This window comes from Equus asinus, chromosome 9 (assembly GCF_041296235.1).
Source record: "Equus asinus isolate D_3611 breed Donkey chromosome 9, EquAss-T2T_v2, whole genome shotgun sequence".
Lineage (NCBI taxonomy): Eukaryota > Metazoa > Chordata > Mammalia > Perissodactyla > Equidae > Equus > Equus asinus.
This window is the reverse complement of record NC_091798.1, coordinates 87,721,590-87,732,763: the sequence shown is the minus strand read 5'-3', so window position 1 is coordinate 87,732,763 and position 11,174 is coordinate 87,721,590. Positions and strand designations below refer to the sequence as shown.

General features: G+C 39.5%; 1 protein-coding gene and 1 long non-coding RNA gene across 4 annotated transcripts; one reads left to right on the top strand and one right to left on the bottom strand.

The window, feature by feature from the left end:
* Positions 1 to 416: 416 nt before the first annotated feature.
* Positions 417 to 2,396, bottom strand: LOC123289035 (uncharacterized). The gene is made up of 3 exons (XR_006532754.2): positions 2,259 to 2,396; positions 1,501 to 2,008; positions 417 to 1,326 (listed from the first exon to the last, which is right to left on the bottom strand). It is a non-coding gene; the product is annotated as an uncharacterized lncRNA (long non-coding RNA).
* Positions 1,796 to 10,440, top strand: ZCCHC9 (zinc finger CCHC-type containing 9). 3 transcript variants are annotated; one of them, XM_014857022.3, is made up of 6 exons: positions 1,796 to 1,926; positions 3,076 to 3,482; positions 6,058 to 6,208; positions 6,455 to 6,547; positions 8,489 to 8,557; positions 9,829 to 10,440. In XM_014857022.3, the coding sequence occupies exons 2-6, from the start codon at positions 3,099 to 3,101 to the stop codon at positions 9,945 to 9,947; spliced, it is 816 nt and encodes a 271-aa protein (XP_014712508.3). In that variant the 5' UTR covers positions 1,796 to 1,926; positions 3,076 to 3,098; the 3' UTR covers positions 9,948 to 10,440. The 3 variants fall into 3 exon arrangements, with proteins under 3 accessions (XP_014712508.3, XP_070373959.1, XP_070373958.1); XM_070517858.1 differs by lacking the exon at positions 1,796 to 1,926 and adding an exon at positions 2,285 to 2,425; XM_070517857.1 differs by lacking the exon at positions 1,796 to 1,926 and adding an exon at positions 2,353 to 2,491.
* The last annotated feature ends 734 nt before the right edge of the window (positions 10,441 to 11,174 follow it).

The window sequence follows — 11,174 nt, the reverse complement described above, 5'->3', positions numbered from 1 at the left end:
TCTTTATTTAATCTATTTTCACAAAAACAAATTGAGATCATGTTCCCTCACTTCCAGGAATGAACAACCTTCTACAGTTTAAAATCCAGCATAATACTAAAAGACAAGTTGAAGTTGAATGCACCCTCTAGTGGTGTAGGTTATGTGCAAGTACCTGGCTTCCACAAAAGAAAACTTCACGAAGTATCACTAGGTTGCTGCTTAGAACCTGAAGCCAGGCGGTTGAGAATACTGTGGTATGAAGAGCACTATCATACATCTTTTAGGAAGCTCCCTCTCTTCCATAGCTGGAGGATTTGTCTTCTAAAACTTTCCCCACCATAAGACCTAGGATATTTGTGATATTTACCATACCAAAATCTCAATATTCCTACAGAATTGACTTTAATCTTTCCTCTTAAAGAAAATCTGGTCACTTTCTTAACAAACATTGCACAGTATTTATTCTTTGTTTAGTTAACACAAAACGTACTGATCACCAAGTCAATACCAGGCAATGGGGATACGATATACCATTTACAATATACACATACAATACCACATACAATATAAATATACCATATACAATATAAATATACCAGGCAATGGGGATACAGTAAACAACTTATTACACAATTCCTTATGTAATTACAAATTTGAAAAGTGCTATAAGGAAGCACAGACTGCCATGAGCGTACAGTAGGGTATTGATCCAGTTTGGCGGGGAGGAACACTGGAAGGCTGACTTGAGAATAAAATGTCAGAAGCCTTAAGAGTGAGTAGAAATTAATTAGAAAAAAGGAGTACCACCACACAAAGAGAAGAGCATAAGTAAAGGGCTGGAGATAGCAAGGTACATGTGGCATTGGAGAAACTGAGAGAAGCTTCCTATGCATGGAGCTCAAAGAGGGGCAGACTGGGCAAGGTGGGACTAGTGAAGTAAGCAGGGACTTAACACCACGTTAAGCAGTTTGAACTTCATTCTAAGAACAATGGCAAACTTTGGAAAGATTCAAGCTGGAGAGCAACAATCTAACTTACATTTTCAAAAGTTCACTTGGCTAAGGAATGGAAAATGGGTTAGAGGGAGTGGAGCAAGAATTGATGCCCAGAACAGCTGCCAGTAATCCAAGTGAGACAGCATGAAACCTGGGACAAGGGAGGTAGCAGTAAACAAATAGATATTTAAGTGGTAAAATGGATGGCGCAGGATGATACGGACGGAAGTAGCGGTCCTGGTGAACTGAGCGAATGTGATGCCATTTTTTCCACTACGTGTAACTGGTGGTGGTAGGCGTTTAGGAGGGGTTGTTGAGATAATGAGTTGTCTAGGAGACTGGGATTTTTCTGTTAAAAAGAGAACAACTTTAGTCACCAGGTGTGATACTTCAATTGAATGCTTAACTAGCACTAGGCAGGAGGCCCTTGAGGCACCGCCCTGCACCCAATAACGCCCCAGACGTCTTTTTTAGATTTCTATCACAGCGATCCACTCCCATTGCGCTAGTAATTTTAACTTACCTGCCTGTAAACGCTTAACTCCTCTCGCTGCCAATGTCATCACATTTTCGTTCTTCCAAGTCCAGATCAAAGGTCACTTTCTCAAGGAAGACTTTCCGGGGTCTCCCACCCCACTGACCCTCGAGTCCATCTCGCCCACCGAGCTGGAGTTCCAGACAGCACGGATGAACGCTCCCCATCTTTGAGGCCCCGCCGTCCAGCGCAGCGCCCTTTAAACTCCAGGGCCTCCACACTCCCTTAGCCACAGTTACCCGTCATCGGACACCCAGCACCTCTACGGGGACCCCTGCCAGACCCGGCTCGGCCCGCCGGAAGTGACGCGCTCTCAGGGGCGACGTGCTTCCGGTCTCGAATGCCGCCACCGTCCCTGGGGGAGACGGGCTTCTCTGGCATGCTAACTCCGCTGCTCTGGAGGATTCCTGCGTGGTAAGAAGCTACGCGCGGCGGGGCGGGATGGGACCCGGGGGCCCCCAGATGCCGTAAAGTTCCCTCGTTTGTTCCTGGGGACCTGGCGAGAGGGCAGAAGGGTTGGCTGCTAGGTTGCCAAGAGTCCTTCGCGGCAGTTGGGGCTGGAGTGCCGGGCTACGCGGCCTACCGCGACGGCGGCGCAGGGACCGGCCTCAGCCGGAGGGCACTGGTCGCTCGGGCCGGCACTCCAGCGGACCGGGCCGACCCGGGCTTGATACCCGGAGCTCCCCGCTTCGCACGTACTCAGGGGAAGGATAACCCGCCACCTCTTGAACGGCCCCAAGCCTCACCGTGACAGTCGCAGGGGCTGCAGTGACGCGAGTGCGCGCCGGGAGTAAAGAGCGTGCAGCGTCCACAGCTATCCATCGGCCCTGCCCGTCAGCGGGTGTAGAAGGGATGCTTCCGCCGGCGGGAGCTGTGGTTTAGCCTGGTTGGTGCGGCGGCTGCTGCCCTAAAGGTGGTGCGGCTTAATAAGTGAAGATGACTTGAAACCACTGGGCTGGAGTAGCTTATCCTCTGACTAGTAAGAGAGGAAGACCCGCCGGTATCATCACGTGACTGTCAGCGCTTTTATATAGTGTTTTACTTACCAAGCTGCCGGAAAGAGTTGTAACGACAAGCTTTATGTCAAAAGACAGGAATTCTGTATATTTACTAATGTGCTGTGCACGTTGTTTGCATTAAAATGGCAGACTAATCAGGGAGATTGGAAGAAAGTAGCCCTGGGATTTAGAGAGAGGAAAATAAACGGCTAGGCCAAACTGCGGAATTTGGGAAGAGTAACTTCATTCGCTGTAGTATTACTAAGTGATTTAAATTTTGCGAAATAATTTCGTTTCTTAATGAATTGTTTTCCAATTTTAAGCAAGTATTTATATATGCGGTTTTGTTCTTTTTTACTGGTGTGGGGACTTCTGCAGTGAGGGCTAGATTTACATCAGAGACATCTATGCAGCATGTTGTAGAATTAAATAGGTATCTAAATGAAGTAGAAAGTGTTCTAATAATTAAAACTAACATTTGGGCATATGTGATATAGTGATATATAACATGTATCCTTAGTTTTTTCTTTTACATGATGACTAACTGGTCATGCTTGTTTTAAAGATTAAGGTACCTCTGATGAAACGATGACCAGGTGGGCACGAGTTACTACCACAAATAACAAAAGACCTTTGCGTGCAACATCATGGGAGGACATGAAGAAGGGGGCCTTTGAGGGAAAAAGCCAAAATCTACCAAAGAGTAAACAACTTGAAGGCCATAGACTGTCCCTTAAAAGTGATGCACCCCAAGCAAAACACAAAAAGAACAAAAAGAAGAAGGAGTACTTAAATGAAGATGTGAATGGCTTCATGGAATACCTAAGGCAAAACTCACAGATGGTTCACAATGGGGAGGTGATAGCAGCAGACAGTCAGGAAGTAAGGGAAGAAATTGCAGTTGCTTTAAAGAAAGACAGTCGTCGGGAAGGAAGACGATTAAAAAGGCAAGCAGCAAAGAAAAATGCAATGGTAAGATGATCACTTCCACCGAAATGTTACTTTATGTGTGTTGTTCATACACTCACACATACACACTTTAGCAGAGTCTGATCGCTGTTATGTACTAGATCCATAAAGCATCTTTTTGAGGGCTAGTAATAACACTAGGACTTTTTTAGCATCTCCTATATGCTAGACACTTGATTAATTATCATGACAACACTACAATGATGGTGGTATTAGTCCCAGATTACGGATAGAAAACACTGACATGCAGACAGGTTAAATATCTTGCTGAAAGGCGCTTAGCAAGTAACAGGTGAAATTCAAACCCAAGAAAGGACGTTAATATTTGACTACTTGGAATATTGTCTGGCACTATATAAGTATATGCGTTAATACATAAACGTCAACCTAAATGGGCTACAGTCCAGCCAAAAAAAAAGAAAAGAAAGTCAACCCAGAGTCTGGCTTCAAAACCTTTGTTCTCACCCCTGCCTTCCAAATAAGCCTTTTTCAAACAGGCTTTTTTTTTTAAAAGATCAAAGTAAGGAGGAAGGTTAAGCACAACAGATTAAATATGTGTGGTTCCCGTTATTTGGAAAGGATGTTCTTTTGTCTTTATCCATGAAAAACTGAGGCACAGGAAGGGGGTCTTAGAAGAATCACACTGGTTAGTCACAGAGCAGAGTAACAGAGGTAAAGCTCCTTGACACTCTCCCACGTCAGTGCTCCCTCCCTCCCCATGTGACGCTCAGGAATGCTGGGGGCTGCATTTCTGTGGTGCCTGGCCCTAGGTTTTAAACTGTGTCAGACACAGGAAATGAAATACTATACTTCTTTCCCTTCTCTAAGTGAACTTCCCATGTACTAGCAGGATTCTCCATAAAAATCAGGATTTGTTGCCATTTCACACTTTCATTTTTTATTAGAATTCCGAAATATAGAGCATTGTTTGCACCAAGCCAGGCGTATGAATGTGGCTTCTGACTATTTGCAGGATTAGTTCCATGCACTGTCATATGTAAAGATGATTATTTAGAGATAATACTGATGAAACGTTCCTTATGGATAAATTTAGATAGAAAAGATAATCATTTCTATTTGGATCAGGATAGTTTTGTTTAAATTGTACAATTATTTTTAAAGACTTAAGTTAATTTAACTTAAAGATGACTTCATTGACACAGGCAGTGTGGTGAATTGATTACTGTTTGAAAAATCTGAATATCATGACCTTTTAAGAGAAGTTTTATGTTTGTAATTAAGGGAGAAAGACATTGTTTTTCAAAAGAAAAACAGTGCTTTATGTTAAAGCATATACTTTAAATAGTGTATGGCTTGCCTGTGACCTACCTTCAACTGATTTTCTTACTTTTTTAATACCTCATACTAAGCATCAGTTCTTAATTGCTAATAAATTGATTAAGATATAGAAATTTACCCATCTGATCTCCACAGTCCCATCTACATTAAATTTAAGGATCCTCCAAGAAATTTCTATCTGGTGAAGATTAAGTTTTAAAGGTAGAGCCTGATTAGCGAATTGTCAGGTTGCTAGAAACCACCTTGACTTCACCAAGAATCCAAGGTGACTTACGTTGGTGAGCCGGTTTTTAGCAGTAGCTTTTCCTGCAGTTGGAGAATAAATGCGTTTTCTTTGTTTGGACCAGCTTCATTTTAAAAGTAAAAGTTACTGAAGAATAAAGGGACTCAATCTTTTTCAAAATGTTATTAAACAGGAAAAAAGTGAGGATGTAGTTGCAATATTTGTTTCACTTTGCCTGTTGAATTCGCTTTTTTAAAAACCTGTGCTTATTTTGAAAAAAAAAATTAAATGATGAACTATTTGTCATCCAAGAAATAGATGTACCTTTTTCCAATTTAAATAAAATAGTTTAAATAGCTACCATCTTTGATTATGACTGATGTTCTCATTCATTGTAGCAAAAAATATTCTCCAGACTGCTAGGTAGTATGTAAAGCAACCAAACCGTTGTTCAGTGTTTTGTTGAAGCCAAATAATTCATCTTGGAATATTCCTTTAAAATGTGTATATATTATAAAAATGAAATGTCTGTCAATTTCTGAATATTAAAGAGTATGTATTAAGGCTATAAAAACTATAAAGTATACTTCTTGGTATGAAATATATCTCATGAATTGGATCATAATTTAAATAGAATCATTTGACCCTAATTCATTTAATTAGGTGAACTTTAAAATACAAGTATTAATTTTGAATGATAATTTTTATGGCCATTGTCTTCTCCAGAAACTCAGTTTTTCTAGTTTTTCTAGTGCAGGCACCCCATTAATGAAAGTAGTCCGTATTTGCTTAATGCATCTAAGCGGTTACCTCCTACAAAGCCATGTATGACTTTGTGTCTGAGATTGATGGATTTATGGATTGAGGGTTTTCAGAAGCACTGAGATTCTCTGATGAAAATGACATTTCTTATTGTTTAGAAATACTTTTTTCTACAGATAGAATATTGAGATTTCAAAAAAAGAACTAGATAACTTTAAAATGAGAAATGTTTTAAAGATGTTTTTGGTAATGAGAAGTTTTTGCAGTGTGGAAACTCATGTTTTGTTTCCTCAGGTGTGTTTCCATTGTCGAAAGCCTGGCCATGGGGTTGCAGATTGCCCAGCTGCCCTTGAGAATCACGATATGGGCACTGGAATATGTTATCGGTGTGGATCCACAGAGCACGAAATAACCAAGTGCAAGGCAAAAGTAGACCCAGCTCTTGGTATGTTTTTTTCCTATCAGGTTTTGATTTGGTTAATGGGGAGGGTGGACAATAAGTAGCCAGTTGTTTTTTTTTATTGCAGGGTTTGTTAAGAGTGTGCCAGTTAATATTTTGAAGTGATATGAGATTAAATTTTAAATGGTATAAAAACAAATATGTTTTCTTTTCAGAGTGTTTTAAAATAATATGAATTACATGACTTGTAATGTACATAACCAACTTAACAGGAACTGTTGATCCTTACAGGTGAATTTCCTTTTGCAAAATGTTTTGTTTGTGGGGAAATGGGACACCTGTCCAGATCTTGTCCTGATAATCCCAAAGGACTCTATGCCGATGGTGAGTCCTGTTACCGTCGTATGTCAAAAATGGTGTCATCAAGTAGAGCTGTGATTTATTTTATATTCTTAATCAGTTCTTGGGTAAGCTTGATAATTTAGCAAAACCTTTAGCAAAACCTTGAGAATTTCATTATTTTTATCAAGTGCTATTCTGTGTACTGGACTTTTTGTGTAATGTGACTTGATACATTAATATCTCAAATCAGAAAAAACTAAGGTGTATATTTTAAACTGTGCTTGCTTCAGCACCATTTGTGAGACTATAACTGTCTACTTTTAAACATAGCAGAAGCAAAGGAATTATATTTCAAATTAATATAAGATTTAAAAGATAGTGTGGTGAATTTTATCTCAACCTAGCATACCATTTTGGGTAGAAGGGCTGGTACACACTATTCATATTTGTAGTAATTGTTGTTTCTGAATGTTTTCCTTAGTTAATTATCTGGCACGGGATCCTCTAACTTTCTTATCTTTAGCTCAGCTAATGTATTAAGGTCCTCACAATAAAGTGGGTGATGTCTAAAGCTTTAAGGAGCAGATTGTCGTCTGTTACTGTGTCATTTGTTACTGTGATGGCTGGTATCATCAGGTTCTAGACACCTCTTGTGTCATGTCCTGGGTTTCCTTAGAGAAATGAAGTGAAAAACTACAGCTTTTGGAGTCAGATCAGTTATAGCCCCGGGGCCACCACTCACTAGCTGTGGGACTTTGGCCAAGTTATTTAACTTCTCTCATCTCAGTTCCTTACCTGTAAAATGGAGATGAAAAAACTATTTCATTGACTAAGATGCACATTTTCCCCGTTTTAACATCTCTAAATTCAGAATGTATCTGACCATTGATGAGTGCCACATAATTGGCAGGGTTTGTTTTTTTTTTCTGAGAGGGGTGTAAAATAATGATACATCTTATATTCAATGTTGTCTTAGATTTGGTGACTTATGGAATTTACCTTGAAGAGTTATGAGGATTAAAATATATTATTCAAATGCTGCTTCTGTTTCCCTACAGCATCTACAATAGTAAAGAGGCCTGGGCCTGGAAAATGCTCAAAAGTGCCCTTCAGTTTTGAACTTAGGAACAGGTCATCTAATATGACTAAGGAGCCAAAGATGTTTTTGGATGGTCAACTAAAATGACTAGATAGAAAAAAATGCAGCAAGGGGAGTAGATCACACAGAAGTGAGAATTCAACCAAGTTTATTTCCTATAGGGTCATTTTTCTGAGTAAGTCACTTAACACTGTGAGCATGATCATCATAATGCTTGACCATGAAGCAGTAGTGTTTGACCATTAAGTAAAGACTCATTGTAGAAACCACGTGTGTTATAATTCACAATCCTGGAATGTTGCTTAAAGCAGGCATTTTATTAGGGTTATGCTGCCTAGCAGATAGAAGGCACTAAAACAAAAGTTGGTTTCACTCCTTTCATAACTGCTCACCCCTCATCTGATCTGTACAGCAGAGCGGTGGTTCTTAACCTTTCTTGGGGTCATTTATCATTAGAGAATCTGATAAAAACTGTGGACATCCTCCTCAAAAAAACTATCTGCACACGAATTTTGCTTACGGGTTCAAGAGTTCACACACCCTTGCCTGTCTAACTATAGTTAAGAGCCAGGCTTCTCTGCAGTGGCTCTTGGAGACCGCAGAAGACAAGTGCCTTCCGTCTTCTCTGTTTTCTCTTTCCCACATCTCCCCTGAAGGCCGGCTGCTGGAAATGGTGGGTGGGTACAGTTTAGTGCTCTGTGAGGTTAAGAGGAATGGAGAATGGACTTATTAACAGGACCCGTGGCACCTACCTGTGTTCCTGGCCCCAGGGACCCTTACAGCTGACAGGACTGTGAGGAGCAAATGCAGTATGAAAGTGCTTTGAGACATTAAAAGCCCTGTGTACGTCTGAGAGGTTTTCAATGACTTTGTTCTTTCACTAGGTGGTTGCTGCAGACTCTGTGGCTCTGTGGCACATTTTCAGAAAGATTGCCCTGAAAGTCAGAATTCAGGTGAGATCCCTGGGCCTCCATTTAGAAGGGGTGAACTTAGTATTCCTCTGAGTTTTTGCTGAATTTTGTTATTGGTAACTCATTGAGGTACTAGTGATTTTTCAAGGCAACGTGGTTTCCTGCTGCAGCGATGACTTGATCATTTCTCTGCCAGCAGCAGACACAGCACTGTCTGAGCATTGGCTGTGTTCTCAGGTGGGAAAATGGCAGTAAGCCCTGGGGGACCTTGATTTTATAAAGCATCTTATTCATACACATTTTGCTAACTAATGAATTTAATAGTAGAGCCAATTCTGTTACTTAAAGAAAAGTATTGATTCAGTAAGAGCAAATAAGAAATATGAAAATAACTTTCAATATTCTTATGATTATCTTCATATTTGCTTTGTGTGTACTCAAAGGATTCAGAGGTGATTGCAAAAACTGCTGAAAATTTTAAAATTGTGTTATTCCCACAGCATCTAGCCAGTTGTATTTTCTACCTAATGAAATACTACCCTTGGTCATCAAAAACTTCATAAATGTTCACCAGATCTATGGCAGATTTTTGAGGAAGTGGAGACCATTACTACGTTAGTTTCCCTAGATTAGAACGAAGATGATCCTGTGTGAAAGAAAGCAAGACAGAAGGATAGCCCAGTAGTGCTTTTTAGGGAAGAAAAAGCACATTTCTTTTTATTTCAAATAGTCGTAGTACTATGCAAATAAGTCTGCCCATTCTTACTTCCAACCCCTGACATTTAAATTTGAAAACCAAGGGTTCTTGTTTATGCTCTTGCCTAGAAGAAGATGGTCTTTACTACATCGGAGGCAGTGAGATTGAAATGATGAAGTGGAATTTGAATTCTCCCTCCTGGGAGGATTGCCACTTCCCAAATGACAAAACTGACAAGCAGATGTTGTATAATTTCACAGGTGGAATCTTGTGCATTTAAAACTGATGCTCATAAGTCTTGCTGTTTATACACTCTTGGAATTCATTGACGATAATGATGAACTCTGGGAAAGAAAGAGCTTTCTCATCAATTTGTGCATTGCAAAGCAGTAGCTGCATTTCCCTAATTGGGATGAGAAATTGCCTGTGATACTCCAAAATCAAGGGTTATAATCAGTTACAGAATTGCTCACTTTCCTTTACTGATGGAGTCTCCCCTCCTTGTGATTATTCATGTCAAAACTAGTTCCTTGGCTAAACCAATACCAATCTGGGTGGATATATTTCATTACTGTTTCTTACATTCTGACTTTTCTACTTTTCTCTTCCTTTACAGATCGAACGGTCACAGTTGGTCGCTGGGCAAAAGGAATGAGTGCAGACCATGAAGAAATTTTGGATGTGCCTAAACCACAGAAACCCAAAACAAAGATACCTAAAGTTGTTAATTTCTGATAATGATTAGTGCTATTGTTAGTTTCCGCCTCATTGTTAAGCATTCTGAACTGGGACTTCTTCACAAGTTGGAGCTGGGCTCTCCCGTGGAGGCCCACAGTGTAGATATCAGTGTGATCTGGGGCTTGTCACACAGTTTCCTGATTCTTTCCATTGAGGAGTGCTTTTACCACTGTTAGGAGAAAATCGTGGAAGAAAAGTATAAGATGTTTAAACTGGATTCTCTAAAAGAACATATTTTTAACAGAGAGAACTTAGGTATAACTAAGTGGTTATACCTGATTGTAACAATCATCTTTTTCATAAAAACAAAATGATGCATTAATGTGAACCACCCCTAAACAAAGGGTAACTGCTTCGCATTTAGACATGAATTTTGGGTTATATTGTTTTCTTGGTTCAAAGTATCAATTTATTATTTTAGAAATTTATTTATAAACTACCACAGAATCTGCTGTACTTTAAAAATATTTAATAAAAAATTTGGTATTTACTTATTTTTTGGAATACCTAATTCTGGATTGAACTAGCCCTTGTCCATTAATGTCCATTAACAATCCCTTTGGAAACACGATCTTTTTTCAATCCTAGATGAGGTTAATTTTGCTTAATTTTTGTTTTAGTTTTGACATAAAGAATTACAAATTATTGAGGGTAAAATAGTACCTCAGCTTAGCAGCTCGCTCTTTGCCCTTGATTTTCAAGCGAGAAATTCTAGCCAAAATTCAGTTTAGGTTATTTAACCAGAATGATGGTTCATAACAGATTGTAGATCAAACTGAATAGCATTTTGTTCACATGTCTTAGATGAGTCAGGGTGAGAGGCAAGTATCACCATAATAGAGTTAGAACACTAATCAGAGACCCATTAGCTTCTTTGTTTGATTTGATGAATACATGCATACCTAATACATACATTTCACAGGGCTTAAGGCTCCCATTGTACTGTATAACAGAGTGACTGGTGATTGTGTGTTTCATTTGGAATTTTACCTGATTGGATACATTTGTATCTAAAGGAAGCAGCCGTGATTAGTTACTGATGTTTCAAAAGCAAAATATTTACCAAATAAGAAACACTGTTCTCTGTTTTAATGTCTGTGTAACTCAACAGTTCTAATCTTAATAGAAGCTCTTTTATTTTCAGTGAGAGAGAAAAACATGACAGAATCCTGCTCAGCATCCCAGGGCTTAAGGAAGTGAGTGTCATTTAAAAGGAATTGCACA